We start from the raw sequence: 24,201 nt of genomic DNA on the forward strand, positions 1-24,201 counted from the left end.
GAGACACCATCTGCAGGATCCTAAGCTCCATCCTTTAGTGAAGGGGTCACACCAACAGTGAGTTTCTCTAATCTGCTGCCTAGGAATGAATCCCAGGGCTCTCCATCCCTTCAGCACTCCTGGTGACACGGTGGTCCACAGCCACGTGGAAGCAATGGTTAAGAAGGTCAGATGCCCTTTAGCTACATGGTAGGTAGCTGAAGGGCTTGTATTTCTGTTGCTGCTGGACCTTATGACTGCAGTGCAGCTAGGGCCTCACTTGAAATCGATTGCTAGCAAGATGCCTTATGACATTGCTAAGCTTGAAGTTCATGGAGTGACTCTGTCCTTTGTTCTACTACATCCTTTACTGGCTCTTTGAAGGAGGAAGCTGTGTATGGGAAATAACTCAATGGGGTCTACTTCATGACATTTATGTACTAGTGCAGAAGCAACATGAGGTCAGCAGTTATGCATTTAGAGCTTCTCCTGATGCCTGTCAGTGAGACCTTGACTGCTGCTGCTCCATTATAAACCCATTGTGGTATTTGTTTAAGAGTTCCCGAGCCACAGTGAGTTCAGAGCAATGCCTTCCCAACAAACAAGCAGACTGAGATCTTGTGCTCAATTTGGCCCTGCATCATCAGGGAACACCTGCAACCTGAACAAAGACCCATTACTGTGCACCGCAGAGAAAAGAAGCGTCAGAGAGACATTTGGAGGGTCAGATTCAGCACTGATAACAAGAACAGGAGAGGATGACACCAGGTGATCATATGTTCAGATACATCACCAGCACTACCAACTGCTTCAGGGAAAAGCAAGAAACCATGCATGGGGAAAGTTAAAGAGGCCTGTCATTCAGGGATTTATTTATGACCCATGTTTTACTTTTATTACCCACAAAACAATTAAGGTTGGTTTCAGTGTTTTTGTCTTACTCAGCTCCAACCCTTGAAACCAGACCCAGGAAGGGCCACAGCTTCTGTCCGTGCATGGTCTGGGTGAACAGTGATTCTGTTCCCTCATTCAGCTATCTTGCCACATCCTCCCCCATTCTGCAAAATGGAAGAGACTGAAGAGGTGTTCCTAGCACTGCAGCTTTCACATTGGATCATTTATATCCACTTCAATGGCATCACAAGGCATAAAATGGGTTCTTCCAGCTCTTGGGGTTTCATTCGTTGCTGCAAGGAACCTCCAAGCTTTTCTCTCACCGCCTGCTCAAATGGATCCCAGTGCTCCCCCAGAGGACTGGGCTGAACTGGGCTTGCAGGGCAACCTGTCCCATCTCAATTATCCAGCAGTGTCCAGGAAACAGCACAACCGTTACATGGTGTAGCCCTGGAAAAGGGAGTCATGTGTTCACTACCCAGCTCTAGAGTACAAACGGAGCTCCTGGCCCCACACACGCTTTGCAGTCCCAGATATCACATCGAACGGCATCCCTGCTGCTGCTAGACTTTCTGCACTCATGCCACCACCCACCATTGCCTATTCAATAGGACACTGTCCCCATCCTCTGAAGGATGGTGTGGCATGGAGTGCTGAGACTGTCAGATCTCTGCCACACATGAGGGCTGCTTTTACTTACTGCATAAGAGCAATTTCTCCCAGTTCTCACCTCTCACACACATGTGCCAGGTGTGAAAACCAGTTCAGACATTAAAACCCACTGCTCAACTCTAGCAGCGCGGAAAAATAAAATCACTGGCTGATCAGCCAAACAAGCAGGTGGGAGTGGTATGGACAGAGGCAGGAGAGACAAGGTACTAAACCTGCCCAGTGCTCCCAAGCGCCTCGTTATACTGATTTATGTTTAGCTAATTGAGAAAATGACTCTAACTACACAATCCAGGCCCTAATTCAGAAAGGCCCAAGCTTTTTAGTGTCTCTACCTGCATCTTAAAAGGCATGATTTAAACCCTGTAACTAACAGGCTGCCAAAGGCAAGGATTTGAAGGATCTGATGTCCTATCATGCCGATGGGGTGAGGCTTGGCTAACTTCTCTCGTTACTTGGTCTTTCCCCACTGACATACAGGTTTGCTGCTGGGACATAAATCAGGGGAAATGATGAAGGAAACCAGTCTCGTGCCCCATCAAAGGAGCCAACACTCGCTTTAATAGGACCATGCAGACAAGCCTAAATAGGGCACTTAACAAGCATGTGGTTTCTATAATACCAGCCCACATCTCTACACCCTGTTTGCATTGCCACTGGCAAAACCCTTTGTCCCTTGTGCACCACACCTGCTTATATCCACAGAATTAGAAGAGGGATCGTGATATAATACCAAAGTGTTGAACATACGATTTCTGGGTCGGATATGGCCTGCAGAAAAATTTTATCTAGCTCTCAGCAACTGCATGAACCCTAATACACAGCTATGGCAAGCTCAGGAGCAGAGCATAGAGACCCAAGACACTACGTCTACACAGAACCATGCAAAAGTACTAAACTCAGTCCAGGACTCACAAATGCTCAAAGATCCCACACAAGGGGCATCTGGTAAAGTACCAGGCCTCAGGCTGGGACAATCCATATCACAGGGATTTTGATCCAAGTTTGAACCTTGACAAAAGTGTGTTAGGAACAGAAAGTCTATAGATCCTACTGTCCTAAGCAGAAAATGCAGAACGGAGGAAATCCCAGCATGGGAGGCAATTCAATAGTGCTCTGCCTCTTTGGCTCCAGAACTTCCCCAGGATAGGGTAACTGGCCCATAAGCAATCCTTTCTAGCATGTTCTTAATACAGCTAGTCAGGAAACACAGTACCCCCAACCACTAGGCCAGCTGCTACTTTTCACTCTTACTAGTTTTTCCTCATTCAGTTTAGGCTCAAAGGGAAGACTCCACTGCATTGCAGAAGGTATTAGGAAGAAGAATGGCTAACAGAGAACTTGAGTCTCTCCCCAGACAGCTACCCTAAGCTGAAACCTCTTGAGCACCCAACTTCATCTGGCTGGATATACAATCAGATTGGGGATTGTCCAAGTGTTTTACACCACACACTAGACATCCATGGGAACCCCAGGCTGAGCCATGACCATCTGTGCTCATTTAAACATTTCTTGACAGAGGAGGGAGTGTTAATCCCGACATCCTGGCCAAACTGCAACATGGGCAATTATATTGTGCTTTGTAATATTCACACAGTGGTATATATCGGTGTTTTCCACTTCTTCCCATAATGGCAATGCAGTGGCCCAACACAGAAACAGCTACATTGTCACAGGAAAATGCAAGTCCCCTGTGACGAGCCCTGCAGTGTTACTGTCAGATATCATGCATTGCTCTACTTTCACTGCCATGGGTGTCCAAGCCCAGCATGCTTCACATTCAGACTTCTACCTCTACCCGCAAGAGGCTCTCACTTAAAAATCTGCCCACTCATTCCTGATCTATACTGAACCTCTAATTTTTCCATTTTTCTGAAGAGATACGACATGCTAGCTGAGTGGACAGCACACCTGCCTTCACTGCACTCCAGTGACAGCAGAGTCAAACATAAGATGCATCAGCAACTACAAAGGTAGAAATGGCTTTTGCTTGAAGAGCCTCAATTCCAACTGTTCTCTTTCCTTCAAGGAAAAACAAGGAAAAAACCCAACTCTTTTGTTGCACCAAAATCATATCCTGGCATTTCTGACCAGCACACATGTTGTTACAATTACGACTGGACTGCTTGGCTCCGGCATAGGGGGACTGTTAAACCGGCACACTGGCACCCATCAAAACATTTGCGAACTTCCAAAGTGGAACTGACACCATGGTAGTGGTTTATATCACACGTCAGAGAAAGGCTTCATAACTCAGATCAAACAATTTAACTCTTGAGCTCCCTGTCTAGAGAGAGCAACTAAATGCTAGGCTGCCTATTGTTATTTCATATGGCTGTTTCATGTGGCTTCCAGCCAGTTCACTTCATTTTGCAAGCTCAGACATTAAAGACAGAACTGGCCAGAACTTCGATGAAGGACTTATAAGAGAACAGAAACTGCTGACTCTAACATCTTCCCTGTCAGGCAGAAACAGCACCAGCACTATCAGGATGGCACATGAGAATTTTTCAGCTTTTAAGTAATTTTGTTACTCCCTTCTAGGCAACTCATATTCTTAAGTAGTTGTCAAAAAGATCTTTGGACTTACAATTTTTTGCCTTTTTTGGTTTGAGGAGTTCAAACAATAATCTTACCCGTGACAAAAAGGTGCAATTAGCAGGACTATCTTAACCACATTTTAGCCTACTAGAGAACCACAAATTCTATGCAAAATGGTATGCATGTGCTTTCTGTAAATACCATTACAATTCAACTCTTGTGTCAGATGCTCTTCTGTATGTCCCCTGATGAGCTGAATAGAACTGTAATGAGGAACAGACCTATCCACTAGGACTTAGAATCTCTTGAGGAGCAACTGGGGACAGCTGCAGAAGATGGAAACAAGAATGGTAGAATTAAATTATTATTACACTTACTGGTATCCAGTTTTGAAAACCATAATCAGGTTGCTACAAGCTGTTCTGCAACTGCAGACAGAGCAAAGGAAGTCAGTCACAATTTTCTCACAATACAATCAAATCTTCAGCTTTTAGGCCAGGTCTTCCAGCAAAATAACAAGGAATGCAGTGCATCAGCAACAACAGAGCAACGCTTCATACGTACCTCAAACGTTACTTTGGAGTTTTCTAACTTCAATCAGCTCTGATTATGATCGGCTTCTCTAGGAACAGATTTATCCCTCTTTCTCCTGTGCATGGGAGGCACCAGTAGAGATTTTCCATGGCTGCCTTGGGCCACACTTAGCTGAAAAGATTTCTGCCAAGCTGTATCCTGCCATGTCCTTACTTCATACATTTTTGTATTTTGGAACAGCCTTTTTTGAGGTTTTATTTTCACACAGCAGAAAGTTGCCAGAGGACATATCTGATTCTGTCATTTATCACCTCCTGTGGAAAAACAGTCTTGGCTACATGTAATAGTATCAGATATCACAACTGAAAGTAAACACACTGTGTAGAAGATGCACCGATTTATTAATAGAATAAAAATGAAATGTAGTGACACGTTTTTCCACTATTAAAGCCATAAAGACAATCAGTGTCCTATTTATATACTTGATGGCGTCATTTCAGTAACTCATTCATAAACTCTGACTGACATGTTCAGGTCAGGTATTACAGAAACCATTTCCACAATGGAAGCAGCCTTCCTCTGTTACAAAGCGCCTAACTATGAATGCAGTCCCCACGGTTTGCAGCTGCAATTGGTCTATGGGAGGTTTTCCTATGTCCTTAATTTTAATTCCTGAGACTTTCTCCACCTGGAATAGCTTTTTAAAGCCTTTCAACAGCAACAGAGAAAACCAGCTGAACTTCTTGTGGGGTACAAACCCAGTCTTCAGGCAAGAAAATGCATTGAATATTTTATGAAAATGGGCTCACTTCCAATATACTGTGGGGATTATTCATTACAAGATCCCCGGCTAATTATTGGAACTTTGAGGCAACTACGACAGAGAAAAATGTTTGTAATGGAACAGCTTTAATTGTTACACACTCTCTTTTGTGTGTTTCTACTTCTATGTCATATATTCTGCAATGTTTTAAACTGTAACCCATCATTTTTATTTAATCATAGCTGCTGTGATTTCATAGATAATAACGTTATCAATGTATAGCTTTGTGTGATCTAGCATTACCTGAAAGAAATAGGCAAAGTGATAAATAGGAAATACTACAACTGACTTTGCAATTTGCCTTAATATGTGAATTTCCTTATCAGGTACAGGAAAGAGTATCAGCTACAAAGACAATTAAAGTAAGCACTTGGGTTTCACAGGATTAACAACCATTGAAAACTAGTCCCTTATGCATGCAAAGGAATACAAACATCCCATTGCAGTTGTCAGGGGACAGAATGTGTTCAGAAGCAGACTAAGTTGTGATGTTTTCTCCTGTAGATAAGTCTCTCTTGCACGCTGCTTGGAACAGGTACCTGTGATATCAATATGCTGAAAGCCTTTGGAAAAACCCCGCTGTTCGCATCCAAGTACACTGTTTCAGGAAGGTACAAAGCCCCATGAAGAGCTGGGCATTAGAACATGAACTTAAACCAGAATGGTGATGACAGATGGTGAACCCCAAATGGGAGTCTTGTGAAAAAAAGAGCCTTTAACATTTGAAAACAATATTAAAGGAAAAGAGAAATGAAGTGCATATTACTGGCACTGCAGAAGCCCAGATATAACATACAGCACGCAAGCCTGCAGAGAGTATATCATCCATAACCGGCTGGCTTATCTGAATATAGTAGTCATGTACCAGAACAAGCTGGGGAGTTTCCTGGAGTCACATTTACTGCTTGAGTTTGGCTGTCCATATTGGAGGGGGATTTGGTACCAGAGTTTTGAGACTGAACCAACTGTTCAGAAATAGCAGGAGAACCGACAGCATGGTTAGCATGCTCACTCTCCCATGCTGTAACACTGGGAGTGGGGTTTTCCTTAGCTGTCCCAGCATGACTGTGTGACTGGCTGGCTTGTCTCCCTGCTTCTGCCTCCTGCTGCTGCAGCATCCGCTCCACCTCTATCTCAAGTTCCAGATTTTCCTCATCTGCCTCCACTTCCAGCTGCTGCATTAACTCCTCCAGCTTCCTGGCCTTGCGGAGCTCATTCTGCTGTATGATCGTGCACAGGTGCTCCGTGAGGTGCTCCTTAATCTCCGTCTTGTGTTGGAGGTCCAGCTTGGCTGCCACATACTCCGACTCAGCCTTATCATACCGCTTCCTGCAAAATCATCATCATTTCTAGTGGGTTAATTCTCAAAGCACTTTACAATCTGACACATGGACAGATACTTTAAGCATCCCTGAAATGCAATGTGCTCTGCAATGCATTATGCCAGCTATTCACGACATGCTGACACATTAGTAAAAGGGAAGAAAATAAGTGTGAATTGATCAAATCTTCTCCTCTTGACACATTAGCCTCCACTGCTGCTGTATTCCAAGAGTTCATTTGCTCATCTGAAATCTACAGATTGAATCATGAACAAGCATTTTTACTGCCTGTTTTAAGATATGTATCACGAGCAGCAGAAAGAAACCATGAGAAATTGTAGTGGTTTCACACTTCTAGTGAACACCTATCTAGTGAACTGAAACACTGCAAAACAGTTTTGTGTTTTTTCTAATCCAACCATCCACTCGACAGATACAGATGCTACAATGGTGCTACACACATTTACATTCGGATCTGGTCTAGAAGTGTAGTCTTCCGGCCACCCATATATATGTTCAGAAAATCATGAGCAGCACAGATTGACACAGCATATGACATCAATAGTGATCACAACTTCTGCATGGCAACAGATGTAGAATTTTATTGTAAGCATCCCCCCAACACACACCTCCTGCCAATTTGCACTTCCTGTCATGACAAATATAGCAAAAAGGAAATATTCCAAATATTTATTGAGGTTAACACATCTGGGATATCTAGCACTTTAATGGTTGGTGTCCACATTAGTGATGTATATTCCACTACATTCAGTGAATCTGTAAATTAATTCTGATTTAATTAATAGAAAGACAGATGCAATCTTGCTCACCAGGAAAGGGAACATGCAAAAGCTTTTGCAGAATGACTACGCGATGTGCCTTACAGAGCATTCATAAAACTAGTATTAGTAAGGTGGTTGAATAAAGAATCCAGCTGTTTTATAAAACCAGATTCAAATATCTGGTAAAACAAAGCAACAAAAAGGAGAGATCCTTTGCTTAGGGAAACAGGAGGAAATAAGACATAGAAAAGCCTTGCCAAATATGTTCTTTTATATAATAATCACAAAACTTTGATCCAGCTGTAAAGGCTGTATCTGCAGTGGGCAGAAGATGCCTGCTTAAGTTTCCCTCACTAGAAAGTCAAGATTTCCTTGGGTCAGGTATCTGAAATGGAAGAACTAATGCTATGCTGAAAAATTCTGCACAGTTAAACATTTGGGCTGAATTCACACATATTCTTCACAACATATTTACAAAAATTCCATTCCACAGCAATTGTCAAATGCCCCTAATTATGTATGTGCTCAGGTCTATTTAATATCGCACTTTTTGACCCACTGAAATTATTTGTGGTTTAGCCCTAAAACGTAAGCCAAGAACTAAAAAATTGCTTAAAAAGGCACCTCTTAATCAGTTTTGGCTCGTAATGCATAAAAACTACAACACTGGAAGTATCTAACTCACATTTCCAAATCCCTCCCTCAGAAAGACTTACTAAGTCATTAAGTATTTTGTAAAATTTATCCCCTTTGTCCTACCAGCATCCCCTTTTGTTATCTTCAATTAAAAACTTTCCAAATGTCAGAGCCGCTTGTGTTATTAACCCTTGTGCCATTAACCATTTCAAATAGACACATTATAACAAAATTTTGTTAAAGAAATTCCCAGGAGCATTTAATGGTTTTAGAAACCAGACTTAAACCTAAAATACATTGAAATGTTTTTCCTCTTGAGGATATGAAATTCTGTATTCATATGCACTCAGCTACTGAAACTACAGTTCATCTTAGATATTTCAAATGATAATTACACAAAAGAAATCCTTATTTTTTAGCTACTACTGCTATTTTTTTAAAGACTAATTACCATGTTTATTGGCCTGTGGTCAACGTATAGCAGAAGTCATAAGGAGAAATACACATTTAACACATTGAATCGTGAACCAAAAACCGCAACCGAACAGTTCCATTTTATTAAACGGCTACATAAACGTGCTGATGTTTATCTACTGATGTTGTGGTTTACCCACAACTAATAGGGTGTTCCGATTAATTTCTTGCATTTAAGGAACTCATCAGAACCAGAGTGATTAAAGGCACATTGTGAAGGGTGAAAGCTTGCTCTTTCCTTCAATTTTTGGTCCCAGTTCCAAAAGCACTTCAGCAGTATTATATGTTTTAAGCTTAATTGGTCCCATTGATTCCAACAAGACCAGAGCTGTCATCAACAAGCAAGTTTCCCTGAAAAGGACTTTCATTTTAGGACTTTTAAAAAAACTCTTTCCCCCTGAGAAGAAATAAACAACCTTGAAACAATAAAGCAGGGCTTACGGACAACTGCACAGTTAAAGCAGTAAGTATGTCTCGTGACAGCACAAAGCTGGAAAGCACAGTCTGCAGTCAGAACCTACTTCAGTTTCCAGATTCCAAGGGAAAAATTAGGAAATAAAAAGCATGCTTTTACCTCAAGATTTGAAAGCCCCCTCCCAGACTGTCACTGCTTTAACTATACATTATTACAATGACATTAACTCCATTACTGCTTCAGTGACAGGAAGCAGCATTTTCTCCCTCCATTCAGACAGGGCTATTCCCTCCTCCCTGTCTGTTGCTTACCGGGCATAGGAGTAGTCCAAGCTGGCCTGATCAATACGGTTCCGCAGGATGCCAATGTCAGCAGATACCATGTCATCCAGAGCTTGTAACTCTTTCTGAATCCGTTTTAGTTTCACTGTTTCAGCTTGAGTTCTTTTGGATCTGCAAAAGGAAGATGCTTTTTTTTTTTTTCCCCCAAGCCTCTCTCCTTGACATAATGGGCCTCATTTCATTTGCAGAGCAACTAACTTCCTTAAGAGCTATTCAGAAGGTTTCTCCTTTATGATTTAAGACTTTTGATCTTTTTTAATATCCACAGGGATCTAAAATGCCTGCTATTAAAAGACTATGGCAAAATTACGTAATGACTATAATCAAAGTGCCTAAAATGGATTGTGTTTCTTCACTGTGGAAACACACAAGAAGCTGCTGTATCTAAGTAGTTCTCAGTGTAAGGAAACAGGAAATGGCTTGGGGGGGAGCGAGAGGGGGAAGGGTATTTAGCCCTGCAAATATCCCCTTTCAAAGAAGCCCAGTTAGTAGGGGCCAAAAAGTCACCTAACCTAAGCTTGATTTCCATTTTGTAAAATTATTCCCAAAAGGCCTAGCCAAATCCCAATGAAGTCAATGGAAACTTTTACATCAAACACAAAGGATTTCAATCAAGCCTTATGTAACCTTTTTCAACTTAGCCTATTCATTCCTTAGTTCTGAAAACTAAATGTTGCTAAGGGCAGCAAGCGTTGATGGATTTCACTCCCAAGCAACCTTCAACAAGCTTTTACACCAGGTCACTTTACTGTCATTCACCACCACCAGCAAAGCCATGCTTTTCAGCCACTGCTTTACACCCCAAAGCAGGTACTTGATAGCAAGACTAGGTGTGTAGGCAGTGACACCATCTCTCATTAGACCAGCTAAAGCAGGTGGAGAGAAACAGACTCCCGTAGTATTGCTTAGAGCCTGAAGAAGGCCTTTGAACGTCAGACATAACTCCCTAGCTATCACCTTCCAAGTCCTCCTCTCTCCCCTCTGCTTCCAGGAGGAAGAACCCAGCCTGATAGTCACACCCACGTTTGCTGTCCTACAGTGACTCGGATCAAATCTACTTGTGTTTTATCTCTGCCGGGCAAAGCAAAACAAAATCTTCAGAACCTCAAAGACAACATTCTGCACAGTACCGGCTATGTTCACCTGTGCTACTCCAGAGCTTTGATAGGCAGACCATAATACCTGTCTGGGAGAGCACCGTGACCATGAAAGCTTTGCATCTCCTTCCTTGATCTAGTGTCATCAGCTGCTCCAACATCCTTTCCTACAAACCTTGCCTCCCCCATAGTCTTAAACTATCTTGGTGGACAACACTGTACAATGCCTTAAAGTCTAGTCACCTGAAGAGCAAGAGATAACATCTGTGAGAACCTGTGAATTTTTATCATTTCTAATCAGCCAGTGGTAAAGCAGTACCTTCTTAAACTTAAAGTTGATAATTTTCTCTTTTCAACACTTTCACATACTAGTAAGAGTCAAAAGCCCAAACAGAAGTAGCTATAATTTCCCTTCATAGGTTTGGAATCAAATAAGCTTTCCTTAAATCCAGTCAAAACAAATCAGGAACACAACAGGGATAGGCATCCAAGCACCCCAACTTCCAAACATGCCCTCACTAACAGGCACAAGGACTTCGGCTAGTTCTTGAATTGTGTAATAAGTTTTCCATCTGCACACAGAGCTGCAGCTTTGGAAGTGTGAAAAGCTTAGTCGCAACTTCTTAGCCAGCACTTCTCATCAAAGGGAAATGTCGATCACAGCTGCTCACTTGTGGAGCAGTACATACAGAGCACAGAGAGGAGGAAAAAGTGAGACTTAAATAGAAGATGGGCAACTGGTTGCAGATGAAAAGTAATCCCTTCCTCAGCCTCAGTCCAGGCCGCAGCATAGCCCCTTACCTCTCAGCAATAGCTTTGGCCAGGAGTGCCTTCTTGCGTTTATTCTTCTCTTCTATCAGCCGCTGCTCTTGCTGGAGGATTTCCCATCGTGATTTTTCCTGCCTGCTCATTGACAAAAAGATCAAAATTAATAGAAGGTTCATTTCTCTCCTTGTACCCCAAATGACACAAATATTCACCATCATATTTCCTGGAACAAACTAAAAGTGTCAAAGGAAAAATAAAAAGGTTTCAGTTCTGAGGAAAGAAGAATCATCTGCAAAAAGTCATTCAGACCAATAAAACATTTCCAGATGAAATCTGCTGATCAGAACAAAAATCTTCATAAACAAGTAAGCTGCTGGTTAATTCCGCTTTGCTGGAAGAAAGAGCATAGAGCACTTTTTCAGAAATGTATGGAATTTTTCATTTAAAGGATGTGCTTCCCCACTAGGTAGAAGCAGTTTCAAGTTTCTTACTGGCTGCTACAAGTCCCCATCTGTTCAGTCTGCCAACACAGCCTCTTTTTTGGAAATGTTTTTTCCATAAAACAGATCCTTTCACAGGTCTGCTTTACAATACAGCCCCCAAATAATTAAACTGATCCAAACGAAAGACTGGTAAAAGTTACAATGAAAATGAGCCACAAGGAAGAACAAGAATTCACTTTCACCACTAGGAAGGAGTTAAACAGGTACCATTTCCCGGGCTACATCTACTAAGAGATACAACCAGCCCCAGAGGATGGAAGGCAAAGTCTCAGGTGAGAGGGGACAACCTCCGTCAACACAACTGGGCAAGATTAAGGAGTAACAAAAACGGCTCTGCTGCTTTTCCACTCTGTTGTATTCTTCATGCCCTCTCTGAAGAAGTCTCAGCTTAAAAATAGCTTAGCTTAAAAATACCCAAGTAACTCAGCCATGTTAATCTTAACAACCATTACTGCACAAGAATATATCTTCAGACTTCTCCTCATCACCCTGTTCCTAACACGTCTTATAGAGAAATATTTTTATTAAGATTTAAATTCAAGTGCACAGGCTGACATGAGTTCAGCAGATTCAGGAGGTGGTTGTTGCAGCTAAATGTCATTTCCTCCCCCCAGAGTGAAAAACTTCTCTGTAAACCTTGAGCTATCTTCTCCCCAGTCAAATACTGCCTGTACTTTTCACCACCAGGAAGGAGCTGAACAGCCAGTACTAGTGGTGAGCTGCACCCACAGGAGGAATTTGGCACTGCTTTTCAAAGTGCTGCTATTCTGGTGAAGCGACAGCTATCTGCAGGTAAGTGATCCCAGCTAGGAGCCAGGCAGGTAAATGGCAGGCAGCACGGCCAGCAGCTGCAGCCTCTCAAGGCACATCTCTGCAAAACAAAAACTCCCAGATCCTATTGAGTTTTGAATTTGAGTGAAGCCACAGGGTGCTCCTCCACACAAGTGCTGCTGACTGCCACAGTCCTGCCTCTCCAGCAGGAAACACCTTAGTCCGCTTTGAGATCCTACAGACAGATCTAACCAGAGATAGGGTCTGGCACACCACACTTGGAAAGCTGCTGATCCCTGTTCTGGGGGAACACAAATGACGCATGGAAGTTTGGTGGCCAGCTAGTGTTTGTTGGTTATATTGGGCAGAAAAGTTTGGACCTGCATAGGAACTCAAGGCTGGAGCAGCACTGTTAAAGTGTTTTAAAAATAAACTATATGCCCTAGAAAACAAATTAATCTTTTTGCCCCTCACACTTTGTTTTGCCCGCTGAGGAAAAAATAAAGAAAATTAGCACTTGGATACAGATGGGAAAACAAATGTGAAGAGGTAAAAACAAGCAATTTCTCATACTGGAAATGCCTGCCCTCTCTAGCATTTAGACAGCAGCTTTCTTTTATAGGCTACTATCTGAATTCTGGATGATGAACTAAGTAATTGCCACATTCAATCAGACTCCCAGGGAGCCAAGTTCACTACTTTTTCCTTTCTCCCTCTCACATGTATGTTTGATACTTCTGAGGGAGACAGGCACCCCACTGTGGACTGATGCACAGGGTGAGAGCCTTGAGATTAGTATTATCTTGAATCATAAAAGCTAGAGAACTGCTTAAACCTCAAATTTTATCTCCTTACCAACACTTTTGGCATTAACAAATCTGCAGCAATATTGTAAAGGGGAACACAAAGTTACACAAATCACAGCCTATCTACTCCAAAAAGGGCTTTTTGTTGTGGCTGCTGACTTGTCTGCACAGCAGTATGGTGAGATTAAGTCTTCATAAACCATTAAGACAGTCCTGCATCTTGGGCGCTTTATGATGTACAGTCCCACTGCCATAGGAAATTATCTGAAGACAGCACGGTGCGTATCTGCATGGATTACGCTACAGAATTTGGTCCTGAATCAGGTTGAACCCAACTAGAGATGAAAAACAAAGGCTCAATGCAGAGGAAGCAAACATGATCTCTCAAACCTTCCTATTAGATACAGAAAAGTTCACTTTACTTCACAACCAAAGCATGAATCAATACAAAATAATAAAACCCATCCTCTGATTTTACTGACTTACTAACAATTCCACTTTCTTTTTCTCCACTTTGGAGTTTGGCTTTGCAGGGCGGGTCTGGCCATTGTCACTGCCATTACAGGGATCTACCGGTGTCACTTCCTTCTGCTGGTCTCGGTTGTCATTTTGCTTTTCATCTCCTGCCGAAGGAGGATGAGGCGGTGGCACAGGCTGCTGAGGATGACAAGGCTTGTGTTTTGGTACAGAAAGCAACTGCTCAGGAGGAACAGAGGCTGCTCCACCCTGCAGTCCCAGCTTCTGACATTGCTGCTGGAGGGCTTTTTCTCGTTGCAATTGCTTCCGACTTTTATTCACAGTGTGGGGGCGATGCTGCTGCTCCAAGGGTTCATACAAATCTATCAATGGATGAGAGGGAGAAACAGGATTAAAACCAAATCTTAAGAGCAAAGACAGACTCTGTGAATTAGCTTTTCCGGGCAAGCAAACTGGTGCAAAACCAACATAAGGAAAAGACATGCCAGGGTGTCAAGGGAAGGCAATGTGGGGGAAAACCCAGGAACCTGGGAATGTTTTGTTAGCCTAAGAATCGGGAGTTTTGAAGAATGTAAGCATCCGAAATGAGGACAGGGAGGAATAAGAGGCCTGGACTGTGGGACTAAAGGAGGAGCCATAGATAGGAGTGAGGCAACTCTTGAGGGATTCATGGAGAAAGAGATCTAGGGCTAAAAAAGGGTGCCAGGCAGCCTGGTGGGCAAACTGGGGGTTTGTAAAGTGAAGAATGGGGAAGAACAAGGTGACAGATGGGCAAAGAGGAGGCTGGAAACACGACCGGGCTAGCAGACAGGCAGATGTGGCTGCAGAACAAGGGGCTGGAGAGTCTGGAAATGTGACAAAAAAGTTGCGGGTGTAGAGACAGATGGGCTGGATGGGAGACTGAGGGGAGCAGTGAGAGACGGGGCCTGGACGGGAGGGGCCGAGGGACTGGCTGGGGGAAACGAGGGGCTGCCTGGAGAAGCTGACGTGTTTGATACGGGGATGGATCGGATGAGCTGAGGGGATGGACAGAGGTGTGGACGCAGGGGGCTGAGGGCACGGGGAGGCTGAGGGGACGAAGGGATGTAGGTGCGGCTGCGGGGGCTGACGGGGTGCCGAGGGCCCGGAGGCTCCTCCGCGCCGCTCCCGGGCCCGCTGCCCCCCGCCAACCGGGGCGGGCGCTGCGGCCGGCCCGGTCCCGAGCCCCGGCCCCCGCCAGAGCCCGGTCGCGGTCCGTACCTGGGCGCTGGCCCCGCAGGCGCCGCAGCTCCTCCTGCGAGAAGCCAGCCCAGGCCTCGGCCATGGCGCTTCCTTCCTCCTTCCGCTGACGGGGCGCCGCGGCAGGCAGGGCCCGAGGCTGCCCCGCTACCGCCGCCCGCTCGCCGCAGGCAAACGCCGCGGACAGCCCCGGCCGGCCGCGCCGGGGGGGCCTCGCGCCTCCACGGCAACGCGGCGGCGGGGCGGGGAAGATGGCGCCCGGAGGAGACAGGGAGGGGTAGGCCGCGGGCGGGGGGAGCGGGTCTTGAGCAGGAGAGAGCGGCGCCGGCCCTTGGCGGGGGGGGGTCGCCGGGCTCCGGAGGGGACAGGGCGCGGAGGCCGCGGGCCGCCTCCGGCTGCCGGGCCCCGCCAGGGCTCCTCTAGCGGGCGGGCAGGCCCAGCGCCCCGTCGGTGGGTCCGCCGGGCAGTCACGTCCGCGGTTCTCCTGGCGCGGCAGAGGGGCTGCAGGGAAGGCTGGCCGTGCAGCAGGGCTGCCGCGGGCTCGGCACACGGCGTGGGCAGCTCTGAAGTGCGCGGTGAGCTGCATGGGGCGCATCCCAGGGGCTCCTAAGAATGTAATGCCGTAAAGGGCTCAGCCAGTCCCAGCTAATTAGGCGTAAATGAAGAGGAGGAGCTGCTCCCAAATAAAGCAAGCTTCAAGGAGCATCACCACGACCCCTTGGTCATTTATAGTTTGTCATTAGGTGGGTAGAAGAGAAGGCGAAATGCCTGCTCCAGCGCATCTGGAGCTGCGTTTGCAGGGCATACAGAGCACATGTTTGGGACCTGTGTAGTAAGGGAGCTATGAGGCAGGGACATGTGCACAGCTAGGTGCTGATGAGGTTTAATAAGTTAACAGTGGGGAAATCAGCAAGGAAAAGTAGTAATTTGCCCATACTGATGTTTCTGAAGGTCTGCTTTGGCCATTACGTGTAAGGATGCACGCGCATACTTCAATCCTTAGGTATAAACTGAAAAGATCCTGCAACATACAGCAATATTCTCTCAGTAGCCATGAAAACATGCGTTTTTTTCCATCCAGCCCAAATCTTGTGGCTGCTTTAAGCCTATCAGAGGTCTTGCAGACAAGCTTACCTCCCACCAGGAGAAAGCCGACTGGAACACAAGGGCACGAGCCCCAGGCTTAGCTGAAGCAGTCCAGGGGACTGGAGGCTTAAATAATACATCATTGGCAATAAAACGGGGACGTTTTCAGTGCCTAACCACATCCCTCCCCGTTTCCAATCTGTAAGGGATTAGGCAAGCTCTGAAGTATTGCTGTCTCCCAGAGCAAACTCATAACTCGATGACCACGTATGACTTTGCAATTTATCGCAGCAGCACTTTTAACAGCTCCTGCGTGACTAACGCGTCCCATAAATACCAGCCCCGGTCAGAGGAGAAGCGGTACTGAACTGGCACTCACTGGCAGGCGTTAAGTGTTTCTGATTGGATTTGGCTGAGTACCTTCAGGGAACAGAAGTGCTACAGTTTTTCACCCGCTGCTTAGCTGTAGGCCTTGATACCGAGTGGAAGCATCACAGGCATCCAGCAGAGGAGAAGGGGAGCATGGTTATCTTGATTCTGTCGGCGCTGACCAGGAGGTCCTTCCTGGGTGAGTCTGGGGGCTGAGGGATGCGGAAGGATGCCCAGATGGGATTATGGCTTCCTCCAGGAAATCTGACCAGCCACAGAAGAGATCTGAATGAGAACCATAATCCAACCTTGACTCAAATGCTCTCAAACTCCAGGGAGTCCAGACAGCAGAACCAGGTGTCAGCTTGAATTTTACAATGAATCAGCATTGGCCAGCCCCACAAAAAGGTGTAGGCAACTAGTTCACTTTTAGATGCCTGTACAGGATTTGGGAATCTAAATCTGCCCTGGTATCTAAATCACTGTAATGGGCAGTACTGAACCCACAGATATGAACCGAATGTGCTTTGTGAAGTACAAATGCCAGATCTCATTCTTGAAACTTAGTTCTTTCTTCTCTTCCAAGTTTTAATGCTACAAACAAAAATGAAGCACCATATTCACTTTATTGCCTCAGATATTCCAGGCATAAAACTCCCACGTGTTTTATAGAAAAAGTATAAAGACTTTGGAGTTGTTAACTATAACGCTATAGGCAAAGCAGCAATCCATTTTAACAGTTTCCATCAGCCAAAGGTTTAATTACCAGCCGTTGGGCCAGTTTTCTCCAGGAACAATTATAATGCAGTGAAGTCATTTCACGGGGCATTTACCAACAGCAGATTTAGAAAACGGAGGCTAGCTGTGTTCTGTGGCTGATTGAAGTCCTGTGAGCATAACATGGCACTGAATATTTGCCACCTAGGAATAAAGTGTTTTCCAAGCAAACGTTGCTACAACACAGGCTGGACAAGGCCAGATGAAGAGAAAATAGAAACCTTGTTTTCAGTCCCCTGGAACACTATCCCAAGCAACAATGCAAATCTTTCTTTTACATCTGGGGATGGATTTGAGTCCTGTATCTTTTTGTGCTTCAAGAGCTGCTGTCTTGCTAGCAGGCCTGGAGACCTCCATGACTGCTGCATCCATTTTCTGTTGGTCTAATTGACCTGGAGTCTGCTGGCTCTAGAAGCAGGAAGCACCAACAGATCACAAAAACATCCTTTCTTGTGCAATTCCCAAATCAGCGTGGAAGTGTCATCAATGGCTGGCAAATTGGACTCTCCAGGTCAGACCTCAGGGTCAGACCTCAGATGACATTTCAACCCAGGACAGATACAATTTGTACCAGGACATAACTTCAATTTGCATCGGTTTAGTTCGTACTGAAAACTTTTGGGGCTTTTAAGAGCCAAATAAGCTCTTCCAGCAAGGGACTCCCTGACTTAGATGTATGTTTTTAACCTGATTCTGCTCACCACTCTCTGCACTGTCACAGTAACACAGAAAAGAACACTCTCCCAGTTAAAGACTGGGCCCTAATGTGAGACAGGGAAAGATGTGTATAGGGAAGGACAGTTCCACTTCTGCTTGTGTTTCAGACCCTGTTGTGAGCTCCCAAGAACTTTGACATATAATTCAAGAGACCCGGGGAAAAACCATCCTGAAAGAAACAGAGGCAAAAATTCCTAAATCCATTTATTTCTCTTTCTAATGAAAAAATCTATCAAACTATATGCATGTTAATACTATCCCATCTTGTACCAGAGCATAACACAGGCTGGCTTAGGAAGAATGACCATGTCCAGATGAGCCATGGCACTGTGTGAGCAAGGAGCAAGTCCTGCCTTTTGAGAATAACTCATGGTTTAATTTGTCCTTTAAAGGATGATTTTGACATCTATGCTATGAAAGTTTATTTCGCTGAATCCTCTGCTGAACTGTCCAGGCAGCTTCCAAGCCTGAAATGAGTAATTTAATTTCTTAGCATGGCACTGAAAGCAAGAGGGCACTTCAGGTGTTGAGGCTGCAAACACCTGTGTATGGAGCTGTAACTTCTCTACAGCCCATTAAAGGCAATCTAGTTTTGCCCATTTTTCAGTGGGTGGTGAATTAGATTCTGCTTCAAGCCTTGTATTGATACTGGTCTCTGTGTGCAGTGGGGTTTTTTTACTGGTTAAATACCCTGAAGGTTGAGAGTTGTCCATTAGAAAACACCAGACACAGAAACCAAGGTGGAAATTAGCTTGGCTGAGCCTGGCCCCCAGGCCCAGATCCAAAACAGCATACGAGAATGTCTTTAACCTCAACCATGTGCTAACGCCCTGTTCTTTAATAGGGCCTTACTGGGCAGAGCCAGGGAAGTGCCAGGATGCCTGGCTCAGCACCAGCCTTCTCCTAACCAGGTGCTTGAGGCCATAGCTGCATTTGGAACCCAGAGCTCAGCCTACAGCAAGCTGGGGCTCTGAGTGCAACGAGATATATAACGGTGTTACAGCACTTCAGCTCTGGAGGAGGTTAACAGTGAGTGCTGTGTTTTACTCTGCCCCTTGGCTGCTTTATTCCAGATGCAAAACCGTAGCCAGTGATTCAAACCCCTGTAACACCAGGAAAACACAGCCCTAGCGTTGTCCTGCAGTTACTGTCCATACTGCAATGGGCTCGCTTGAGGATTTATACAAAAATGCAGGTATATCTAATGGAAATAGTGTTTCCACTGCAAAATGGATTATTCTCATTCTGGAGTGAGGTGAGAAAACTGAATTAAAAAATACAGTATTATTCTGTCTCCCCAGTTTCTGTTCCCCTTAACCAGCCAGTAAGTGGGGTTAAGTCAGCAGTGAATTTCTGGGGCCAAGGCAGTCTTTTGGTTTGTAAGAATTTCTTAGAGGGAAACAAAAAATCCACTTATCTAAAGAGCTACCGAGTGAAAAAAACAACATTGGAAACCTGCTTTTTAAACCATACAAACCAATGTTTTTCAACATCTTTTGATTTGTGGATCTTTATACATTTTCCAGTGAAGAGGCAGACTCTTATGCAGCAAGTTTAAGGCTGTGACCTTGCTTCCTCTGAGTTACCTTTCACAGAGACCTTCAGGGTAATCTCTTGACCCCTGGGCTAAGGCCTGGTTTGAAGCCACAGCTGTTTTACTTTAAAAGGTCCAAATTTTACTTCTCAAATCCCAGCAAAAGAGGGGACATGTCCTAGCAGGGCTCCTAGCAGATATCTCTTCTTTCCTTGCAGGATGGTGTAGGGCTGTCTATGGCACCAGTGGGGCTCGACCAAACTAAAACATCTCAATAGGGCCAGGGGCATGGCATATGAAGAGACAGTGCAGGGCTACAGAAATCAGTATGATTTTTGCCATGGACTCCAGTGGGCTGCAAATTGCCCATCAAGACCTGCAGACCTGCTTTTTTCTTCCCAAGGGTGCCCGGGGCTGTCAGCAGCCAAACTGGGGGGAGAGTTGGTCCCACAGGCACAGAGGCTTCACACCGCGCAGGGGCTAAACCCGCTCCTCTACGCATCCCAAGCAGGGCTGGTGACAAGCAGAGCTGGGTGGGGAGAGAGGCGTGTTTTTCCAGGACACTTCTCATTACAGTGATATGTTTGCTTTGAAACTGAGCCTCAAAACATCTCAGCTTTTAAGGCCCCCACCCCATGTTTTCTTGTTTCAACTTTTGAGCATTTTCCTTAAGTTCAGCTTTCAGAAAATAAAATCTGAACTGAAAGGAAGCTCAGCATGCAGTATGAATGTTTTCTTTTTTAAAAAAATTAAAATTCTTACTGATATTTTGGGGGTCTGTCTGTCTTTCCTCACTGAGACTATTTAAGACAGATTTTCTGTACAGACAAAAATATTCCATAGTAATTCCTCATCTTAAAACATTTGCATGAAAAAAAAATCTCAACAGGATTAAAAGCTGGCTAAAAAAGGCACCTTAAGAAAAAAGCTGGTAAAATAAAATAAAATTAATCCTGACCAGAAATATCCTGAAGATTATAAATTTACCACTTTGGATGGCAAAACCAGAGCTGAGCAATAAAACAAGTGGAAATGAGCAATTATTGACATATATTTTCATATAGCTTAAGAATTATTTTTGCAGCTAATGACTTTAAAAAGATACTTTCTAAATAGTTTTAAAATATCTTTTAAAGAATACTTTTTAAAACCCAAGTTAAATATTTCATGACAGTTCCATAGTGCTTTTAATTGCATTGCTCAATGTAAAACTTGTAATTCAAACATTTATATAGAAAAATTAGAAAGCAATTGCTTTACTTCTAACCATATGTGTAAAAATTATAATCTAACTGTCAAAACAGTTGATAAAGCTAGAGATTTGAAGAGAAATTTGCTAAATGTTTGTTATCTTTGGCATAACATGAGTGATTAGAACCACTGTGCTAAACAAATTGAATTTTCATCAAACAAACTTATTGTTGTTACATGCTCAAGTGAATGAACTGCAGTTGTTTAGTCTGGATGGGAGAGAAGTGTAGGGGAGAAGACATGATAATAGTCTTTAAATATATAAAACGCAGCTGTGAAGAGGCAAGGGTTATGTGTTTTCAGCATCCATGTTGGATAGGTGAAGAAGAAAGCGAGACCCAGGCTCAGATACAGAGTGGCTTCCCAGCAGTTAGGGCAGCAAAACGTGGAGAGAATTGACTTAAGACCACCATAGAGGCTCCATCACCAGGTATTTTTAACAATAAACATCTGTTGGTCAAGGCAGAGGAAAGGTCAATACAGCTCTGGGACAATGAGATGCAGTTTTTGGTGATTTGGGGTGTGTGGATCCCCACACAGGTTCTAGAGGAGATGGGGACTCACAGACACCCCACGGGTGCAGGCTGCTGTGCAACATTTTTGACCTTGCTTTGCTGAATCATTTTTGTTGGCCCATTTGAGATAATGCACATCCCATCGGGGTGTGCTGGCTCCCAGCTGAGAACTGGCCAGCTCCTGACACCTCTTCCAGTCTTGTTCCTATGACTGTGATGCTTCCCACACCAGTCCCACCTCTTCCCACTGCTGTCACGGCCCCATCACGCTTCTCATGGGCATGCACATCTGCACCACCAGCTGTACCACTTTTGGTGCCAGCCAACTGTGTAGGTCCTGCCACCTCTGCAAATGTCTGTATGGGAAATCATCATCTTTTCATGGCAAGACAGAAGGACAGATGGTTGCCAAACCCAAGAGCCAGCAGTGCTTGTAATATGTGTTTGCAGTAGAGTATTATATGATGTGAAAATCACTTTATTATCATAACATGCCAAATACCTCCAATGTGACAGCTGAGTCCAATGTATGCTAGGGCCAGTTCATGTGTCTCTTTCCAGCTATGTAAGCCATGTGCTGGAGGATGCTGTCCTCTCACCTCTCCCAGCTCAATGCTGCTGCAACTCAGCAAGTTGAGATGAGACAACTCCCTTCTGCAAGTGAAATGCTGGTGACCCTCAAGGAGTGACATGGGACCCTGCTCCCATCCTGTGGCATCCCCACAAGGTACCCCAGAAATGCTGCCGCTCACGATGAAGACATAGGGCTGAATTAGTTTACACTGTTTTAGCTTGTTTTCAGCCCAGGTGGCTGAAGGGACAACCAGGTCAGGTCACGTATTCAGTGCCAAAGGAGGATGTGTGACAACACCTGCCTATTTGCAAAACAAGCCATCCCCTCGCCTTTTCTGTATCCTTGCAGTAAGATATTGGACATTTCTCCATGGAGTCTTGTCCAGAGCACCACCGCCTCCTCCTCATTCAGGGTCTCTGGAGGTGTCTGTAACACAAATATTAAGGAAGAACGACCAAGCACCTCCCACAGCAAAGGAACCCATTTGGAGACTAGCAAGCTGCAGGCTCTTCAGGACACGCGCTAGCTTGCTTCACCTGCCTGTCCTGCAAAAATTTAAGCTACAACAGACAGATGTGCAGGGTTACGATCTCGCTGTCCCCTCAGCTGCCTGGTACTGCACTGCAGCCACAACAAAAGATTAGGGGAGCCCAAGTCAGCCAGGTTATCCTCAGCACCATAAACCAGTGCTCTTGAGATAGCATGGCCAATTTTGTGTGCAGCACTCCAGCATCACCTGGAATGAACGCTACCTGTGGTGCACCATGTCCTGCGCCCAGCCAGCTCTCGAGCACTCACTGAGCTTCGAGGGATGGTCTTCTGCTTCCACGTGCAGCCTCGGCCACTTGCCACCCCACAGATAAAGCGTGCTACAATTTGGAAGTCCTTTAAGATGAAATGTTGCATCTTTCCTGCAATAAAGTTCACAAAATGTTGATGCTTTCTCTCTGCAGCAAGCACAAAAAGAGATGTGAAACCCCACGTGTTTATAGGTGTTCTTAGTGAACTGTTACTCACCGAGGATGGGTCTGGGAGGAGGTTTTCAAAGGATTGCTGAGTTGCAGAGCGCTTGGCTCTCACTGAGGCCTTAGTAGGCAACTTCCTTTCATGGCTTTGGAAAGTCACCCATCAGTTGGTAGCTGCCTTTCACAATGTTCGTGTAGAAGATATTTTTCAGCAGTTTCTCTGGGAGGAGAGTGTTTTCTTTAGTTTTTTTCAATACTGTCGTGACCGCACACCCAACTGACACCCACAAGGCTTACTAGGGCCACGTACTAATGAAGATTTCCAAGCGTCAGTGTCACTCACAGGGTTTGAGCTGTAGCTATAAAGACTGTAAATAAGCAGGCCGGTGGCCAAAGAGGCTTAGCAGCGCTTTGATGAGGTATTCAAGATAGTTGGAGAGCGATCTGTACCACACCCTGGCTACAAACACTGATATCACACAGATCTCAGCCTGCAATAAATGGATAGGTTAGTAAAGCAAGCTCTGATTAAAACGGGGCCAACCAAAATTAGACCTTTACTGCTGCAGCAGTAAGGTGAAAAAAAGGATGACTGGTTTCTTCTACTGGTGGAAAATTCTGGTTTTGGAGCTGAGCTGAAAAGGAAAGACTTAATATAATGAGAAAAGGTCATTTCATTTTGGGTCAACCAAAACCGTTTTGCTTGACCAGTAACAAAATGTTCTGGTTTGCTTGGAGACTGACTAGTGTTTAAAAAAAAAAGAACTAAAACCCACAACTCTCTTCCTTTTAAATTTAGTCCATTTGAAAATGAACAGGGAAAAAAAAAAAAAAAGAAGGCTTCAAACTAAATGATCTTCAATAAAGCAAACTGCTTCAGCCTGAAAATGCTGAAGTGAAACATTTCAATATTTAAGGAAAGAAAGAACTTCTATTGTTTTGTCTTGTCATTGACTGACTTCAGCCCAGATTTGTGAGTTATTTTCGTTGCCTTCGTTTTCACAGGGGACTTGGTTTTTTTGGTTGTTGGGGTTTTTTTTTTTAAACTAATTTAATACTCTCTTCCAGTTCAGTTCAGCAAAGGTTCATAAGAACATGACTGAGCTGACAATTTGCACAAATATCAAGCAAATACTTGGTTGGGTTTTTTTTCCCTTGCATTTTAGGTTTTCTTTGAAATTGTACCTGAATTTCAGAGAAGCTGTGGGGTCCTCAGGACCAGCCACCCCTGAAACGTGCACAGAGCAAAACTCTCAAAGTCTGTGTGCTCTGCCGTGTAACCTGCGTACCACAAACATTCAGATGCCATCTTCAGTCCTGCAAAATATTAAGACAGGCATTTAAGATTTACCCGAGTGATTAA

The 24,201-nt window shown here is 44.5% G+C and overlaps 1 protein-coding gene across 2 annotated transcripts; it reads right to left on the minus strand.

Moving 5' to 3' along the window:
- Positions 1–4,999: 4,999 nt before the first annotated feature.
- Positions 5,000–15,182, minus strand: GORAB (golgin, RAB6 interacting). 2 transcript variants are annotated; one of them, XM_075038461.1, is made up of 5 exons: positions 15,072–15,182; positions 13,846–14,194; positions 11,309–11,410; positions 9,381–9,521; positions 5,000–6,769 (listed from the first exon to the last, which is right to left on the minus strand). In XM_075038461.1, the coding sequence occupies exons 1-5, from the start codon at positions 15,133–15,135 to the stop codon at positions 6,298–6,300; spliced, it is 1,128 nt and encodes a 375-aa protein (XP_074894562.1). In that variant the 5' UTR covers positions 15,136–15,182; the 3' UTR covers positions 5,000–6,297. The 2 variants fall into 2 exon arrangements, with proteins under 2 accessions (XP_074894562.1, XP_074894563.1); XM_075038462.1 differs by lacking the exon at positions 5,000–6,769 and having other exon boundaries at positions 9,377–9,521.
- Between the last annotated feature and the right edge of the window lie 9,019 nt (positions 15,183–24,201).

Source organism: Buteo buteo, chromosome 10, assembly GCF_964188355.1.
Source record: "Buteo buteo chromosome 10, bButBut1.hap1.1, whole genome shotgun sequence".
In the NCBI taxonomy this organism is placed as follows: Eukaryota; Metazoa; Chordata; class Aves; order Accipitriformes; family Accipitridae; genus Buteo; species Buteo buteo.